This window comes from Atheta coriaria, unplaced genomic scaffold (genome assembly GCF_025399875.1).
Source record: "Atheta coriaria isolate IRGN ID8LTWV9N9 unplaced genomic scaffold, Caltech_Dcor_3.1 hic_scaffold_4_pilon, whole genome shotgun sequence".
Lineage (NCBI taxonomy): Eukaryota > Metazoa > Arthropoda > Insecta > Coleoptera > Staphylinidae > Dalotia > Dalotia coriaria.
The window spans coordinates 4,040,907-4,059,880 of NW_027045446.1; the positions used below are offsets into that span (position 1 = coordinate 4,040,907).

The 18,974-nt window shown below is 34.5% G+C and overlaps 2 protein-coding genes and 1 long non-coding RNA gene across 5 annotated transcripts; 1 reads left to right on the forward strand and 2 right to left on the reverse strand.

Annotated features, from left to right (window-relative positions):
• Positions 1–12: 12 nt before the first annotated feature.
• On the reverse strand, positions 13–13,851 carry LOC135790239 (monocarboxylate transporter 14). Of its 2 annotated transcripts, none has more exons than XM_065300350.1 (6): positions 13,230–13,851; positions 2,414–3,709; positions 2,034–2,253; positions 1,797–1,975; positions 1,520–1,742; positions 13–1,451 (listed from the first exon to the last, which is right to left on the reverse strand). In XM_065300350.1, exons 1-6 carry the CDS (start codon positions 13,311–13,313, stop codon positions 1,051–1,053), a joined length of 2,403 nt encoding a protein of 800 aa, XP_065156422.1. In that variant the 5' UTR covers positions 13,314–13,851; the 3' UTR covers positions 13–1,050. The 2 variants fall into 2 exon arrangements, with proteins under 2 accessions (XP_065156422.1, XP_065156423.1); XM_065300351.1 differs by lacking the exon at positions 13,230–13,851 and adding an exon at positions 9,601–10,120.
• Positions 13,852–14,734: 883 nt separating this feature from the next.
• Positions 14,735–16,650, reverse strand: LOC135790241 (odorant receptor 49b-like). 2 transcript variants are annotated; one of them, XM_065300353.1, is made up of 6 exons: positions 16,565–16,596; positions 16,349–16,411; positions 15,729–16,300; positions 15,573–15,675; positions 15,355–15,510; positions 14,735–15,292 (listed from the first exon to the last, which is right to left on the reverse strand). In XM_065300353.1, exons 1-6 carry the CDS (start codon positions 16,565–16,567, stop codon positions 15,200–15,202), a joined length of 990 nt encoding a protein of 329 aa, XP_065156425.1. In that variant the 5' UTR covers positions 16,568–16,596; the 3' UTR covers positions 14,735–15,199. The 2 variants fall into 2 exon arrangements, with proteins under 2 accessions (XP_065156425.1, XP_065156424.1); XM_065300352.1 differs by having other exon boundaries at positions 16,349–16,650.
• Positions 16,651–17,064: 414 nt separating this feature from the next.
• LOC135791247 (uncharacterized) lies at positions 17,065–17,576 on the forward strand. Its single transcript, XR_010547981.1, has 2 exons — positions 17,065–17,231; positions 17,313–17,576. It is a non-coding gene; the product is annotated as an uncharacterized lncRNA (long non-coding RNA).
• The last annotated feature ends 1,398 nt before the right edge of the window (positions 17,577–18,974 follow it).

The following is an 18,974-nucleotide window of genomic DNA, read 5'->3' on the forward strand; positions in this document are numbered from 1 at the left end:
ACATACAATAAATACTTTAAGAGATCACATTTTGTATATATTTCTTGTTCTTTTCATAAGTAATACCATGAAATGAAAATTGTTTATACTTATAGATACATTTATCATATAATATAATACAATGATTGAATAATAAGAGTAATATGTGGTGCACAGGTACTAAGTTCTTCTATTTAACAAGGCTAACAGTCAGCCTACACGTTTAGCGCGTATTGTTTTTGCTTCAAATTTAATTGCGTTTTCGTATCTAGAATAATTCTGTATCCACTTCGTTATTAACTCTAACTCATTCGTCGTCAGTGTTTTTCATTCCCTTAATCTTACATTGTGGTAACTCAATAAATACTCTGTCCGTTAATCCTGAGCACATTTAAAAAGTTGCTACGATCGCGTTTATGTATGAATTGGACATGACTCTTATTTCCTCGGTAACAATCACGTTGAGGAGTTCGTACATTCGTATCATTCGCGCTCACATACTACGTTCATGTCATGCATACGAAATTAATCAATATAAAGATAATTTGTTTGTTTCGGCTACAAGAATAGAATTAATTTTTGATTTTCAACAATTCATCAACAAGAATTAGAAGCTTAGACAACATAATAATAAATACACAAATAGTATGTGTGTGTGTTTGCGCTTTTGAATTGGCACGAAACTGTTTCACGGGAGGGCTGTGTGCCTCAAAAATAATCGTAAGTCATCTTTTAATCATCATCCTACACTAGCACTCAAATACTGGCTCTCGTAAAAACACACATGTTTGATGCAACATAGAAAATACCTCCGCTGTGTTATAAAACTCTGCATCGCCAGCTTTTACCTTAAATATGAAGTAAAACATTTGTTTAAAATATTATTTGTATGAACTAGAAATTAATTATTGAATAGTAATAGACGACGTCATTAGTTTTCTTCCCATCGCATACGCCGCCGGCGCCATTTTATAATTTAAATGTGCGTACAAAATGGCGTCGCTCAAAACGAAATGATGAAAAAGTCCTAGGTAATAATATGTACAATATTAGCTCCCTTCTGTTAAAACTCTACAACACGGACTCAATCTGCTTGATTTCGTGCTCGCCGGGGCTCTGCGCGATAATCATTGGGATGTTCTTGCCGATGGTGATCGGCCCATCTTCTTCCTCTTCATCCTCGTCGATCGGCGTGAGCGCATCGTCCGCTCCGGCAGGTTGAGCAGTATCCGGAGCAAAACGTTTCGCACACGGCGCGAGGAAGCTCGCCACTGCCGAAACGGCAAACAATCCACCAGCGACGAAGAATGGAACGGAATACGACTGTGTACTATCGTATAATGCTCCAGCTAGTGGGGAACCCACAATGGCGGCAGCACCACGGAAAAGAATCAGTAGACCGAATGCATTTGTCAATTTGTCTAAACCAAGCAAGTCCACGAGGATAATTGAAGTTAGCGAAATATAGCCGGCTGCAGGAATAATAAACACATATAAATTAGCATAAACTTCCAAAATGAAAGTGGTAGTTAAAACTTACAAATTGCAAGACCAAAGAAAATGGCCATCGTGATGTAAGCACCGTACGAATGACAAAATGGCGTCAGAGCTACCGCAATGGTAGAAATCACAAGGCAGATGTTGTTAACAAATAGCGCGTTCACCTGCGGGAAATCCGCGAAGTAACCGCAGGCGATACGGCCGAAGGTGTTTGTGATGCCGATGATGGAGATTAAGAAGGAAGCGCTTTCTTTATCAATACCCTATAACAGCAATAGGTAATACAAAATAATTTAATAAAATAATAAACAACTTACATCTAACTTGGCGCATTCTACAAGATAAACAAATGGAACATAGAGTCCGGCCATTCCAAACAAATTCGAAATGGCAATCAACATGAACACCGGATTTTTCAACAGGGAGACATCCATTAACTGTCCCAAAGCAGATTTGAAACTGTCAGGTAATACTAGACAAGGACACAAATCATATTCTGCAAAAATCAAAATTATTATCCGCCATTGTTTTCTCAAAATTATTGAAATACGTACGTTCTTGTTTCTCAACATCGCCCATCTCGCCACGGCTTGCTTTCGGAATGCTGACGACGCTCTGGCGGTAACTGGCGAGCGATTGCTTCGACTGATATTGCGGCAGGTTCAGAACTGATCCTGAGTAAAAGATGTCCTTACGAGACAGTGGTCGCACCATCTGCGGCTTCTCTCTCGCGAGAGACATTTTCGAAGAAGCGAAACCAACACTTTCAGTATCCTAAAAGAAAAAAAGTTTATTGTTTCCGTTTTGACCAATTCAAGGCCACCGAGTTTGAACATGAACATGAATGCATTCCAAATTGGAACACGTCCAAGATTTCAATTCTATTTCGAAACGCGCGAGTCAAGTGTCACATTCAAATCATAAATTTACTTACATCACTATTGTTGTTTCGACTCCCAAAGGACCTCATGCTTCTCTTAATATCCGCATTGGAGCTCATCGTACCGCGGGAACTAGACTTGATAGGGTTCAAAGTAGGCTTAAAGCGTTCACCGACTGAAGGTTTTCGCATACGGTCGAAAAATGGCACTGAACCATTTTTAGGCAATCCCTGAACGTGTGTAGTGAATGCAGGTTGGCTAGCATTCCTTGGAAGTCTGCCCCCATCAAACTCGCCACTTGAATCTGTCGAACCCTTTCGGCCATCTCCATTTTTCATTTCTTCAACTCTAGTATTCCGCGAATTCTTTAACAACTCACTGTGGGAACCAGACGATGAGTTCGTCCCACTATTGACCTCCTGCATTTTGACTTCGGTGATGGTCGGTAGTGTTGGGACTGTAGGAATGGTAGACATAGGTGTCCCAGGTCCCAGTTGATCGAGGTTAAAACTAGAGTGTACACCTGGGTCAATATTAAGCGGTTGTTTCTGGCGTTTCTCCATGGTACCATCAGGTAATTGTACCATAAAGTAGGAACCACCAATAGACCCGCGCTCCATTTGAATACGTCGCTCTTCCGCCATGCGTTGCAATAGTGGCTTCTCCCCGGATTCTTTAGGATATTCTAAGGGTCTCATGAGTGCACCAAACGCCGCACAGTTGAGGATCAATCCAGCTAGAATCAAATTAGCACCCTTCCAATCGTAGGCATCTATCAAGGCGGACGCCAGAGGTGCGAACGCAAACGTCCCCACTCCAGAACCACATACTGCAATACCAGTAGCCAGAGACCGTTTGGTCTCAAAGTAGTACCCAACACAGACTACGGCTGGCAGATAAATCAACCCAAATCCAAACCCACCCATCACACCATAGGTCACCATTAGGACATTCACATTCGGACTGAAGATGGACAGAACAAACGCAATCGTTGATATTAAACTACCGGCAATGCATACAGCTCGGCAGCCATATTTGTTCGTTAACGCGCTAACCACCGGCCCAGCTGCTAAGTACATGCCGGATAACAGCGAACCCACCCACGCAGTTTTGCCAACAGGTTCCTCAAAATATGTGACGAACTGAGGATTGAAAATACCGAAGGTGTACGCTATGCCATCAACAATCATGTTACACATAAAACTGGCGAATACCACCACCCAGCCGTAGCCTCCATCTGGAGGTGGCGGGATATCGTGGTAATCGCAGTATTCCTCTGCGTAATCATAGTCGCCTTGTTCTTCCGCCGTCAGACGTGCTGCCTCTTCACATGCTACTTCACTATCAGTCTGGAAATTAAAACAAAAGAAACGTTTTATTTATAGCTCGCACAAATATCACTGCAGCACGTGCCGCTCTCACGTGCACCATGTTAAACGACACAATCGGGAAATAATAGGCAATAATATAATAAGTGTAATTCAACTCAAAATAAGCACAACATAAACATGGTTAATTTGGCGTATATCCAATCGGGAAACGTTTAAAAATATAAATCGAATATTTCTGGGTGAGTATTTTGAGGCACATTGTTTTCATTCAATGTCATTGATCGTGAGTTAATATGATTTTATTTTCCGCTAAAATCCCGCTGAATTTCGGCCAAGGAATGCTTTTGACTCGAGACGACAATTTCGAGCAATTTTATTTTAATAGCCCAGTTCAAAGACCAATTAGGGCGACAACAAGTGGAATTTTTCACTCGTGATCAGGCAAAACAATAAAATAAACACTAAAACTTCGCGTTATGAACAATACACGTAATTTAAACACGTTGTTTCAATTGATTACATCCTCGTTGACAAATTTAACTTTTTAACAACTTCAAACATGTCGAAGGTTGTATTTTCTACTTTTATTATGAAAAACTATCTTTTTTACATTTCACGCTAAATTTTGATACTGTAAGATAAATTTTCAAGCTGCAATATTGTATAATCATTATTAATGTTATTTTATTATTCAAAGAGGAAGTAAACATGTTCAAGTACAAACTATTGGCATTTCTTAGAAAATTATTTATTCATTCCCTTTTACCAAGAATTTATCCCATATATTTACGACTGTTACATTCGTGATTCGACAGCTGCAATTGCAGAGGAAGCCAATTGCATTGCGACATTACATTATTGCAAAACTCGGGAAGCGTCTGGAATGAAGCGCTTCAATTGATTGTTGAGTTAAGCAAGACGCGTGTGTCATGCACCATACTCGAGATTCATTTGTTCGCCGAAGCCGCATACCAAAACAGTTTAATCAAACTGCATGCAGCAGTTAATCAAAACTAACTCCACACTACGAACAATAAACAAGCAGAATTATTTACTTCAATTTTTCAAAAGTAACCATTCGTTTATTACAATTATAATAAATGTTTCAATAGATACTCTTGATTACCAAATTTTTGAATGAAACCACGTGCGAAACAATGTCAATATCGTCCAAGAATGTTGTGAATTAAACTCGACGTCATCTCACAACTCGCAAGCAACGAAAACGTATGTTAAACTAGTTAACGTCACTCTAATCAAATCAATTATTAGAGCTCACACGAGTCCACACGTGAATCGATTGCTGGTCATATCAAGACCAAAGATGTTACCAAGCAGAACAAGCAGCAAATCAATCAGATAATTAGTAATAACACAAATTGCTTTTCTTGATAAGTGTAATTTATATTATAATTATTAATTTATAAGTTGAAAAACTTATAATGCAGGAAAAAACTATAAATTTGTGTGTTAAAAATCGTGTTGATAATAATCATGTGCTAGTTGTTTAAGTCAATATGTTTAAAGAAGCAATTGAAGCTCGATGATGATAGTGATGACGATTTTGACGAGTTAATCACGCCCATTCAACTTATTCAAGTATCGCATGGTGGAAAAATTGAGCCGCGCACATGCAAGAAATCTAATCAAGTGTTAATTCGCGTTCGTTAATACGGGCGATAATCGTGCTAATTGTAACACACGCTTGACGCTTTCTGCAAACAATCACTCCGCATGTATTGTGACGTTTACATTCACATGTTTACAGATTACGTTTTAAAATTTCATATTACATGAATTGAATCAAATAAATATCTAGGTTTCAAGTAAACTGATATTAAAATAGAAGAATGTGATAAGCAATAACCTCATAACATGATTGAATAACTCAGATACAATATACTCGAGATATTATAGAAATTATATTGTAGGTACTCATCCAACATTGTTTCATAACTGTTGCTATGTTAAATTACGCACAGTTATCGACACAGCATCTTATCAGATAATCTGCACCTACAGGATACCAACAATGTTAACTCAAAATAATAAAATTTACGAAAATCGCAGCCTTGAGAATTTCTGTGGAAAGGTTCATATTCATATTCATATGTAATAAAATCTTTCCTCGTATTTTGTCACACTTTTCTTTGAATGTATTTCATTATTATTGGAATTTTTCATTTCTAGCGCAGTGTACAACAATTTATTTTTACTCGAGCGTATTATATGAGTGCAACTCGCAAGATAAGCGAATTACTCAACGTTTCCTGTCTTTTTCACTATTTGTCATCGAGCAAATCAGACTTGTACTATTATCATAATAAAATGACACATGACACACAAGCAAACATACATATAAACTATATATTTAATATTTAATATTCCACCATTCTTTCAATTTAACTTTATTATGTGTTTGTTTATTTGTTTTTGAATTTTTTGAACACGATGACAATAATTTTCGCATTAAAAATGTATTAATTCAAGGCTATTGAACATTTATGCATACTTGAAAAACTAGCAACAATTACTCGTGCATTATGTGCAATGTGCAGTACGTTGTTGTTAATGTCGTCGCGCCTGCCTCGTGCTGAATACGCCTACAACAATAAGCGATCGATCGCGTTGCATTCCGAAGGCTGCACATGATCACATTATTCTAGCACTTGAAAAATGTGCGGTCTAAGCAAAAACATAAATATAAACTCGTATTATTTTGCATTTCATTCCAACAGACAACAGACTACTGTACAGTTACATTCAAAATACAATGTCAAGGTTAAAGAAGAAATTTGAGCGCCTGTTTATACTAAAACACCAACTAGTTTATTGTACTCAAAATAATTAGACGAAAAACAAATTATAATATCTATGAATGTACCAACGTATCATGATTTTATTCAACGTGTTACATTACGAGTTGACAGGTGGTATTGAGTTGATATTATCGACAACGGCGCACTTGCACACAATCGATTTACGTTTACGCAATCGTCCGAAGGTTCCACCAGTCGAGATAACACCAAAGTGGGCAATTGTTTGATTTGGCTCGTTGTGTAACGCGCTACAGTTTAATACCTACAGTACTTAAACCGGCAGAAGTGTGATTATACATGATCATGTATTACTAATTGTGTTGAACACGTTTCAAACGTTTCATTTCAATTTTTAAAAACAAAACATTTGTTGCACCTATTAATTCATGTTTATATTGACATAAGTGAAAATAAATATTTATATACCTTCTACAAATATTGATTATTTGTTTAAACATTGTTTAATTGTCTGAAATGCAAAGATAGATATAATGAAAGCTTTGTTAATGATTCATATTTGAATAAAGAATCAATACAATTCAGCGGTAGCAAAGTTCGTTAACTTCCGTATGTAATACACATTGTATTAAAAATAGATACAATATTCGTGGAATTTAACAAAAAATTGCTTTAGTTTAATTTAAATATACCCGATACATACCAAATTAACTAATATTTTAAATAATGTTTTCTAAAGTTACGAATTTAACTAGGTGCCTACAATATTCAACCTTTATCTTATCAATTATCGAGTTAAGTATTAAAGTACTTTAATTAATTTGTAACATTATTTCGTAATAAGTAATTTCTAATTTTGTTTTTCACCAAAAATACAAAACAAAATCAATCACGTTAAATCCAGAAATAATCATTGATAAGTACCTGAAATGTGACATAAACATCTCAAAAGTTATAAAATCACGAGCCAAAATTCAGTATTTTTAGATTTTTTTATGGTTTTCATTAAATTGAACTAAAATTACACATATAATTAAGCGTGAATTACGAACTGTTCTAATAAAGTATACTAGTTTATGTTCTGGGCGTGATTCACGAATATGCAATTCAATCCCACATTTGATAATAACAATTCACGTGACATAAACAGTTTTTTCATAGTTCATACACACATAATTACTTCAAAACAAAACATTCTAAACAAATAATTCCTGCAAAAATTGATTTCCTACTTACTTTTCATCTATTCATATAAATAATGTGTTAATGAATAAATTTTGATACGAGATATCACTAAAAAATATATTAAAAATTAAAGTTTGCAAGATTAATCAAAGTATTGAGTAGCTTGTGTCGTGCTCAAATAATTAAGCAATCAACTTGCAAATATTGAAATTATGACATTATGAATATGCATGATTTATATTGAAGCAAAAATTATAGAGAAACCATTATAACTTTGTGGAATCGCTAAATCGTTAAATCGGTCTGCAGTGCAGCGGCTTCGCCTTGGCCCCTTTTATACGTGCAATTGGCATTCAACAGCACCGATAAAATTGCCGATGTTACAACTAGCAAAATAGCAGAACCTAGCGTAGTAGCAAAAAAGCATAAAGAAAAATGTAAGATAAAAAAATGCGAAATGAGCATCAATCAAATATCCAATAATAGTATTCATTACACAACTATTTAATATTCAACAAACAAATAGTGTTGTTTTGTTTTTCTGCCACCTAAGATAAACATTTTAATTTGAATATCTGAATCGCAATAAAGTCCTCATGTTCATGAATTACTAAACAATTAATTATCATAAGCGTCGCCAATAAACTAATTCAACTCTTCAAGTATTGAGTTAATATTTATAGAAGAAATAAAAAACAAGTTGCAAAATCTTAAAATGGCGATTATATTGATTTGTCAATTATAACCTACTCCTTCTCCCGTTTAAACTACTAAGAAATACGGAGGCGTGTAATTACTGTGATTTTAAAATAATACTATCTCTAGATCGACCAGATTCCTTGAAAAATTCCTCGAAGACATAATAAAAATCAATTTCCAATTAACTCATCATCTTTTTACATTCCTTTTATTTATTTCGTAAAATCCGTAACATAAAATTCTCTAGAACACGTACATAAGGTGTAATGAAAGTTTAAAACATCCTTATCCTTAAACTTGGAACTTGTAAACATAAAAAACGTAAATAGTAATAAACTTGTTGGAGTAACGGATTGTGTTTTTGTTTTGGTCTATTTCACGTTTTCATTTTCGATGCCATATAGCTCGTCAATGAAAGCGAAACTTTGAGATCAAGGTAAAACACAGCGCGCAATAAATGTGTTCGAAACTGTTCAGCTAATTTGCATTTAAGACCACAACGCACAACTACGAGGAATCTAAACACAAAACAAACGTAACCAACTTAAACGTAACTAATTAAAGTTGTCACTTAAAATTGTAAACACAACTAAACTACAAACATTTATTGCCTACTTATTACTAAAATTTCAAAAACAATTTAACTAGTGGAAATCTTCCATTAAAATAAAATGTCAATTTAACAGAAATAAATAAGCACAAAAATTACGCGAGTTTTGGAAAACAATAATAGTTCATTACATAGCAAGAGTGGAAAACAATAAATTATATATTCGAGCAAATCAGACGCGCAGTGAGCAAAATTTGTGAGAGTCAAGTGTTATAACATGAAATGCATTGCTTTCAACGACACTTCATTGTATAGAAAATTAAATTTTCAGCTGTGGGAGCAGGTACAATTGATTTTCGGGCATTAAAACATGTAACCTATTAAAAAATCGTGGAAACTTTTAGTATTAAGCAAAGCAGGTAAACAGGCGCGCATTGCCCAACTATCCCGATTGCTATAAATAACATATTCGCACTTCGTAAGAACCGCGAGCTGTGAAACACAGCCAGCCGTCGTTTCTATGCAAATACAATCCAACTCATTTGTCGAATGATTGAAAAACAAAACAAAACTCTAGAAAATCTATTGTTTCGTCTATATAGTAAAATAAACCAAAATAATAATTTTACCAAAATAAAATTCTCTTTGTACTTAACCTTCTTAGTTTAAAATAAAAATTATAATGAAAATAAACATACCCTACTAATTTTTCGTTGTCTCGCCTGTTGCTTGCCTCCTTGATTTTTCGACATTTTGTTCGCTATCAGTCGATAATAAAAACAATTGTTTGTGGCACAAGTTCTGTATCACACTACTCGTTGTAAATACTGATCAATAAATATAGTCTTAGCAAAAACACACGATTTTTACTCATTAAAACCCATCGTTTAAAAATTCAGCCTCGAAGATTGGAAGTCATTTAAGATATTATGGCACTCGTTGCATATTAACAATAATTTCTCGTGCAGGCTGGTCGCATGTTGAAAACGCGCTTCGCACAATTCGCACCGCACTGCTGCACACTGTTGGCGGTATTAAAAATACGCTCGCGGGCGGCGCACACGTGCCGCTGGCGGTGGTCGCCGACTGAAATCGAACTCAAGCCGCCGCGCAAGGCTTCTAAAACTCTGCCGTCCCACGAGCTTCACACGCCGCCGACCGAATACAAACTGTGTTGGGTGAGTTGTGGATGAGTAGTCCTAGTCCTTGTGTTCGCGCGGCGTGCAACGCTGCGTTTTCAGCGTGTGTGGTGTGAGTGTATATGCCTCCTCCCGCATTGTGCACGCGACACGCAAAACGCGCCCAGTGCGAAATCTATCGGCGATTTTCATTGAAGCCAAGTAAGCCAGGCCGAAATTTTAATTACTGCCGAGCACTGAGCAGATGTCACGCTATACGTACGATATACATCGTACCATTTCTAAATAACACACAGAAATGTTGTTACTTGAAGTTTTAATGAATCACGTGGGTAAGAAACGTGTTCTGTCGCAACAATAAAAGTTAATAATAATTTATTTTGTAAATAACGCGTTTTGAAAATCTTCCAATCAAAATCCAGTTTTGCACTGGTTGCTCCCCTTAGAGATGAAATTTGCTTCCGTACCTATTCGTTCCCGTTTCCGCTATCCCCCATCCCGAATAACTGGGTAACCAGGGCTGCGCGGCAAGAGAAGCAGGTCAAAGGGCATAAACACGCGGTCCTTGCTCACATCGCACGCGATTGCGACGTGCATCGATCCGTTGTGTGGACGAAAGCGGGACATCGACATCGTCTTCATCCCCTCAAACCTACTACAACGATATAAACGAAACAAACAAGCCATCTTCGTGCAAATCGCCGAATATTACGAGCAATTATACTCCTAGAATATGAATTAGTACGGTGTATATTTTTATATGATTACTATTTTAATTTATGCAAACGTGATAAAATAAAAATGGGATTACAGTGCATTTCCCTCGATTACTCATGTCGGTACGCTTGTCCTCGCGGTTTATATTCGCTGTGTACATTCAACGATTCAACTTTGTTCTGTTTGTGTACGCAAAACAGACAGCAGTCAAAGAAAGTTGAACGATCTCAAATTTTCCAGCTACTAAATTTAGTATGTACTTACTTTTATTATTATATATTGGGTGCTTAATATAGGCACAAACCACAAAAAAAAAAGATTATTCATTTACATTGTGTGTGTGGTAATTTGAAATTAGTAAAGTAAATTAAAAGTAAATTAATGTAGGAAAAGTCAAAGATTCTGGTGAAAAATGCAAAGAATTAATTTCGAACACTTTTCTTATTGAGAAATTTCGTAGAATAAAAGCTTCGATCTGTTCCTCTCTAAAGCTTTTAGTTTCAGTGATATTCGCAATCGAAATATCGCGAAAATGATAAATGATAGTATTTTCAAACACGATTCCTAGAAATAAACCTATATATAATATAAATATCAACAAATACAATTTCCAGCAATAGGAAATAATATTTATTCGGAAAATTAGCAATTTCCCACTCGAATTTCCTGAATTTGTACCGTAGCAAATACGCCAAATACAATTTAAAATGGAAACTTTCTGTTGCAGACTAGTTCGTTACAAATAAATAATAACAAAAATTACGCGTGTTTCGGAAAACAATAAAATAATTCATTCCATAGTAAGAGCGGAAAACAATGAACTACATATTTTAGCAAATTGTGAGAATTAATTTTTGGTTCTGGAAATTTGCGACTCATATTTATTTCATCATATTTCCACTAAACAGAATCAACAAAAATACAATCACAATGTTTTCTGTCAATAACTGATAGAAATACAGATACAAGTTTAAACGCCGCGTGGAATTTTGTTGATGATTACGACCGTCGACCGAGTCGCTCATCGAACAATGACAAAAGTCCGCAAGTGAACTTTGTGCCTAGTTCAACTAAAACGCATCGACACTATTGTCGCTATTATGCATGATCCAGCAGACTCTATTAATGACTTTGTTTAAGTTCGTTGTTATGTTACGCGTTATTAAACGAAATAGAATTAGCATCTCGGAACTCAAGGAATTGATGAAAACAACAAGTAATTGACGGCCGATAAAGTCAAATAAACATAAACAGACTCAACTTTTGTGCATATCAACTGTCTTCCAATATATTTCCGTCGTTCCTGATAAGAAAATACATGAATTCACATCACATCAATTTCAAATGTTCAAATTAAATCACAATTTAAATATAACTAGAGTAAAATTAGTATAATAAATGTTTTGACAATATTTGTGAGGGTATGAGTTTATTTACGTAACCTTTTTGATTTGACTAATTAATTTGGGCAGCGGCAGGCCGTAAAAATTGTGTCAACTTAATTGAAGCGCGTGGTTCATTTTCATCAAGCAGTAAACTTTTAAAAAGCATCTGGTAATTTGCTGAGTGCTTGAATTGAGCAAAATAAAATTCGGTACGACAATGTGTCAATAATTCTTTAAAATTTTCATGATACTCCTGAATTCAAAAGAATGACATATGTGCCAATACAAAAATACTTTCCTGTATTATAAATAGAGAATACCGAAAATTGTGCTGGAAGAAAGAAGAAAGAAGATAAAAAGAAATAAAATGTTTTACTCGATACTGTGTACAATAATAATGAGCAAAACTTAAGAATCAATTAGTAAATAATTGATTGCAACTGCATAATAAATTCTCGGAAATAAACTAAAAATCATCTCAGGATATTTCATAAAATCTCAAGTTTAATCACTCAAGCAGTCAATTATTTGACAGATAATATAAAAATATCGATACCACTCACAGTTCTTCGGAGTCTAAAAATAAATCTGCCATGTTTTGATTGAAGTATTTACTAAATGTCAACCGGGGACGTTAGATAAAATTACGAAATGCAATTTGAAAAATTAATGGTTCTTTACTTGATTTTCTAAAGAATTTTATAAAAATATTGGTAAGTTTTCTAATCATTTGAACTAAATCAAAACCGATTTATCGCTGTGTTTGATATTCCTTCATATATGCCTACATTCTCTGCAATGCATACCTGTCCACGTAAATTATTATCGATTATTTTCGACTCTTTGTGTTTCCAGTCGTACCCGGCTTGGATTTTGTTCATTCATAACCCTTACTGCGGATAGAAATATGTAAACGCAAAATCTGCATCAATAAATGTCAGTTCTAACAGAAAACAATCCATGTGGATATTTCTAAGGCGTATAGGGATGTTTTACACATTAAACAGAGATTTAAAAGTTGAAGATTTTCAAGGTATAAGAAAGTAAAACTAGGTTAAACTTTGAAGGGTTGTTTTCGGCGCTTACCGTGTTTGATGGCCGCCGACTGCTGGAAAGATCATCGTCGGTGTCGTCGTCAGCGTCGTCGTCACGGCTGGCGGTGGCCCCCATCGTGCCTCAGGCCAGCACATGCACGTAGGCGGCGACGGCTGCGGCGGCGGCGGCCCGCGGCCGGGGCCGAGCGGCGGTCGAGCACACACGGGGGCCGAGCGAAACACCCTCACCGCTCGTGTGAACGATCGACGCGGCACTGGCGGCGGCGGCAGCTGCGGTGGTGGTGGCGGCGCTGCCGGCCGGCCAGCTGGCGCCCGCCGCCTGCAGATATCGGTTGCTAGGGCCTCAAACTTTGTTTTACCCGCAGAAATCACTTCTAACACAATTTATCACAAAATACTTATAACTTCACGAAATGCTATAAAATTTGATTGAATTTTAATTATTTTTTCATTTAAATACTTAATTACCATTAAATTTATGTTGTGTTGTTTACCAAACAATATTGAAACAAATATTAATTTTCAGGATCGTATCGTTGGCGCCCTCTAACGACACAATGCTTCACTACAAGTTTGTATAACCATCAAATACTAGTCACTCACCGATTAGATTCTTATTCTTATCTGCTATTTATTATTGTCACAGCAAAATGCAACGTCCAATACCAACCAAAACACTACTCAGGTTTCCAGTCCTCTTTGGTGGTTTTATGATCGCCTGCAGTGTCGGTTTCTATCACAGGTAAAGCATTTGACTGCAGGGTTATGTTGACAATTGCAATTGTAGTATGTATTCTTATCATACAATTGTGTTAAGATTTTAAATGCACTATATTTTATCACAGAAAGAACCTGATAGGTGATTCCAATGAGTATCAGAACGCAGTGATAACCGATGCTGAAAGCGAGCGGCTGATTAACACCATCAAACAGAAGCACAGAGAATATGGTCAGAAACATTAATCACAAAACTTGAACTTACTCATAAACTGTTTGTAATGTGTTAAGAAATTATAGTCTGTAAATGTTCTCTTAAGTTGTTGATTATGTTAAACGTAACAGGTTTACACTACTTTTTAATAATAAGTACATAAAGAAATCACAACTTTTGTTTAGATTCTTGCTGACCTTGAGTGTGCACATTAAGTTGTCTATGTTAAACACATTAAATGATGTTTAAAAGTCACATCGACTTCTTTATGTAGATACCGCCAATTTAAGACAATTTCTCGTATCTAGATTGTTAATTAATGGAATAATCCGTAATTTGTGCACACCACAACAAATAATAAAGATATGTTTTAGAGGTTACAAATTTGAATTTCTAACTGATTCAAACGATCTTCAATCTGCCGTCTAATTGGCCAACAAAATCGGCCATCATTAATTTTGTGACGTCAAAGCACTAAATCCATGATGGCCGCTTTTTTCCGCGTTTTTATTGGCGGTTGCTAAGCGCACTGGTTCAGAAAATTTTCCATAGCAACCATTTACAATCGAATAACTTTATTGCAAAAATTTGAAAATTTGAAAACTAATTTCTATGTTTATTTATTTATGCACACAGCCATTTACCATCAAACAACCTAAAAGTACAGGAAAACAAACAATTAAAACAAGTAAATGTATGCACCAGTTTAAAATACATAGCAAATTTTATCATTATATCTACATTGTGATGTTAGATCAAAATAAAAATAAATTTAAAAAATAAATTAATTAAATTAAAAATTTGAGACCTATTCTTTTAATTACAAACACTCTAGATAGAAGAAAATAGCTACAAAGTGATATCAAAGTAAAACAACTATGAAACTTTCATATAGCTATGATGTATATAAAGTTGCCTATGTCAAATTCAAATTTAAATATAAAATGAAGAACAACTGCAATATGCTTTTGTAAGCTTTCGTACGATTTAAAGTTACAAATACTAGGAAACATTCTAAACTATGCATAATTTTTTAAATATTAGTGCAATAAACACAAATAAATTATATTTTAGGTGCGTAAATGAAGTTCTTTGGTATCAGTTGTTAATTCTTCTTTAAATTGCCGCATTATAGTAAAAATAGTCAAAGAAGTTTTTAAAACCTTAAAGAAAGCGGTTAAATACATTAAAGTAAATAAAAACCATATGTTTTAAAAATGATTACCGCGACAAATGCTTGACAGTTTATTTCAGCAAGTCCTGCAGCGTAAAAACGAAATGACTTTTGAGCTCTCATGATAACAAAACACACATTTTTCTGTATTGAAATAGTTCCTTCATACCAATTACTGTTATACATAGAAACCGGCAGAATTTCAGCCTAAAACAATAATATTTAAATCAAAAAATTAAAAAAATCAATATTAGGTTGGTTAAACGTACTTCAGCTATAAAATATGTTGCTGGGAAACAATACAATGCGAATTGTACATACAGAGACGAACAATACACAGCACTCAACATTACTCTTCCAAAATTTGACAAACTAAAATATAAAAATTAGTACATCAAAGAATTATTTAGTCATTATATGCTTACTTTTCTACCAACATATATAATTCCATGCAACTCATGTAAATCGATATAACATATTGTGCCAATAATGGTAAACTCCAGAAACTAAGCAGTTCTGAGGCGTACATTAATAAAAAGTTATGATACTCAATCAAAACTTTAAAATCATTCATAAAGTTGGCATCAGTAACGTCAATATGTTCCAGAGAGTAGTTTATGATTTTTATCTGCACAATCAAATGTGTACAATAAATAACATAAAGGCTGTCTATGCCAACAACAAACGCAGCAAACGTAAAACCATATATGTATTCGTAAACTTGCAAGATTTCGAATGCATAGGGTATATCAGGGACGTAACAGGCAACTAAAAGTTCATTAGGTTTAAATATTGGTTGTAAGTAAAATAATACACAGGTGCAGTAAACCAGCACCGCAAAAGTAAAAAGAATTCTGTAAACAAGTTTATAAGTTGATTCAATTTTTCTCTGAAGACTTTTCGGGAAATCATCTGGATTCCAAAAATTCAAATGAGCTTCATATAAATCTATGAAACGATCTCTTTGTATGTACAGAGGTATTACTTTTATAAACATCTAAAAATTTAAATTAAAATATTAAGTTTCTGTACCGGATATATTTACCTGACACCAAGTTGTCATGCCTTCAACAGTCCTTGCAAGCAAATCAACATCACCATTAAGATTCCATAATAAAACAGCAGTAAGACATAAACTTAATAAAGATGCCAGGATAACCAAAATAATAATGAATTGTCCCACATTTCGATTGTCAGTCGGACGCTGACTCACTATGGACAACGCAGAAAAACTAATATTTATTAAATTAGAGTATCTTACCATTTTTTGTTTTTAAATTCAATGATTTTTTCTTTTACGAAAGTTAAGTGAAGAAATTATAAGTATTCCAATGCTTTTATATTAATTTTGTGAAAATTAATGCGAATTATTGTCATTTGTTAAGTTAATTATTCACTTAGAAAACAGACATGTCGCAGATAAATTTAATTATTCACTGTTTAATTACTAGTGTCGGATGCGTGTTTACTGTAAGTTTTTAAACTTTAAGTCTTCAACATATTATTATCTTAGATGTAAGTTTGCTCACAGGAAGATAATAATAGTAATTTATGGAAAAACTTATAAAACTGTCATTCTACATAAAATCAAAAACTATTTCTTCATTCGCATCATGCTTATCAGTCTATATCTTGCTATACATTTTAAATTAATTGTATACCTAAGCATATGACAAAATCTCATACATCTTTTAATAGTATGTATTACTTTATTGTGGTTGCTTCTTCTCCTCATGCAATTTTGCATATTAAATCAATACAAACTCTTCTTCTCAGAAACTTGCAGTTAATATGCTGTCATTCTGTTGTCTAGCATTGTAAAAACTTTATAAAATAACAAATAACCAAAATTTTCGTTTATATTATATTAATCTGTCATATAATATCAAACTGAACATTCATATCATCTTTCTAATTTAATTATACAGGTATTCAAACAAGTAAATTTTAAATTTTACATTATTACATACACATATTTATAGATTTAAAAATGTTTACATTTATTTTAGATTAGAATGAATTTTTTTCAAGGATTATTTCACCCAATTGAAACTTTCGTCAACAATGTAGAAGTGTTTGATATCAAGACACCGCAAGACCTCTATACATTCTTCATGCTGTGCCATCTTTTTTCTTGGACCGTCTTGCTATGGAAATTTAAATAATCTATTGGTTTATTCTTGTACAAATGGTGAATCACAGGCTTCAAATAATAATTGTATTACTAAAATCTATAGAATATTTATAGCAAACTGTTTTGTCTTGAAAACAAACTGTTTCATATTGAACAACATTTTAATACTATACAATAGGTACGTATAAAATAATTAGTTTCAGTTTTATAATTTTAAAAATTTTAGATTTTAAAACTGAATGTTTTCTGTAACACTTTGTATAAAAAGGGTGTGAATTTGATTCGCGTGTAGAAATGTTATATGCAAATTTCGCGTTTCGCTATGGGTGAGGTCGAACGTACACGCCGCGCACCGACGGGGATGTAAAAAATATTCGCATTTCGCACATCGCGGGGTGCGCGCAGATTGTCCCGCTCTCAATTCATGCATATTCATGAGAAAATTTCGAGTGTGCGATGGCTCTGATTTACATCACTGGACCACCCCGTTGCGCATATGAGGATTAAGTGATAATATGGTTGCTTTTTGCCGCCCCCCACGGGCGATGCAAGAAACATTTTCAATCAAGCGCGGATTACTACCCTTACAAAATTACGCACAAAAATTAATTCGGACTAATTTTAAAGCCACATTTATAAAATGTATAATATGCGCATGCGTAGTAGTTATTAAATTTTTTGTGATGATGATCAGCGATATAATTTACTGTAATGTAAGCTGCAACCAAAGCTTATTTTTCATCTCTGAAACTTTGTTTCCCTCTTTTCATCGCTTGTTTGGCATAATTTACGAGAGCTTTATAAATCAGGAAGGAAAGAAGAAAAGAAAAACGGCGCGCTGCGGAAATGATGTCATTTCGCTAACGTCTTCGCACACTTTTCCACCCCCTCCCCCACAAATCCACCTTCTAAAACTACCCTCCTTACGTCAGTGGTGACAGCAACGATACTTTTTCTCAAATTTATTTATGAGCTAATATTTACCACAAACAAGCCGCCGGTTTTAATCACACCCTTAAATATTCCATAAATTCTTCAGATTTCATCGCAGACATTGAAAAATTTATTGCTTTATTGCTCGTAAATTAAATTATATATGACAAATTTTAACTTTTATTATTTTATATTTTTTTATTATAAAAGTTTAAGAAAAATAAAAATCGAAATTATATTTGAAAGTTGAATGCTAGAAATATGTGCAAGGGTAATAGTTAAGAAATGGTTTGGGGGATGATTTATAGAATGTGTGCACGCATGCACGGGTTCACAATCGACGCTGCGCGTCGTCTAACAACCTGTTACTTCCGGTACAACACTTTCAGACGCTTTGATCGCCAACGCCGCTCCACCACCAACATTTCTACCCCCCAACAACCACATTCAAAGCTCTTCAATGTAAGTGATGTAAGCATAAATCGCATAAGCTCAAACATACTTTGATACAAGTTGAAATCTACTCTTACCTTTATAAAATTATACAGTGTGTCTTAAGAAAAAATATTTTTTATTAAAAAAAATTATTAAATAAAATTTAATT

Bases quoted from the DNA above. Each gene is read 5' to 3' on its own strand.
- LOC135790239 (XM_065300350.1), bottom strand. From the start codon at position 13,313: ATGGGGGCCACCGCCAGCCGTGACGACGACGCTGACGACGACACCGAC. The intron at 1,743-1,796 runs GTAAGTTGTTTA...TTGCTGTTATAG, and splicing joins TAGAATGCGCCAAGTTAGAT to GGTATTGATAAAGAAAGCGC. The intron at 1,452-1,519 runs GTAAGTTTTAAC...TTATTCCTGCAG, and splicing joins TTTCTTTGGTCTTGCAATTT to CCGGCTATATTTCGCTAACT.
- LOC135790241 (XM_065300352.1), bottom strand. From the start codon at position 16,567: ATGGTAAGATACTCTAATTTAATAAATATTAGTTTTTCTGCGTTGTCC. The intron at 15,676-15,728 runs GTAAGCATATAA...TTTATATTTTAG, and splicing joins TTATATATGTTGGTAGAAAA to TTTGTCAAATTTTGGAAGAG. The intron at 15,293-15,354 runs GTAATCATTTTT...GCTTTCTTTAAG, and splicing joins ACTGTCAAGCATTTGTCGCG to GTTTTAAAAACTTCTTTGAC.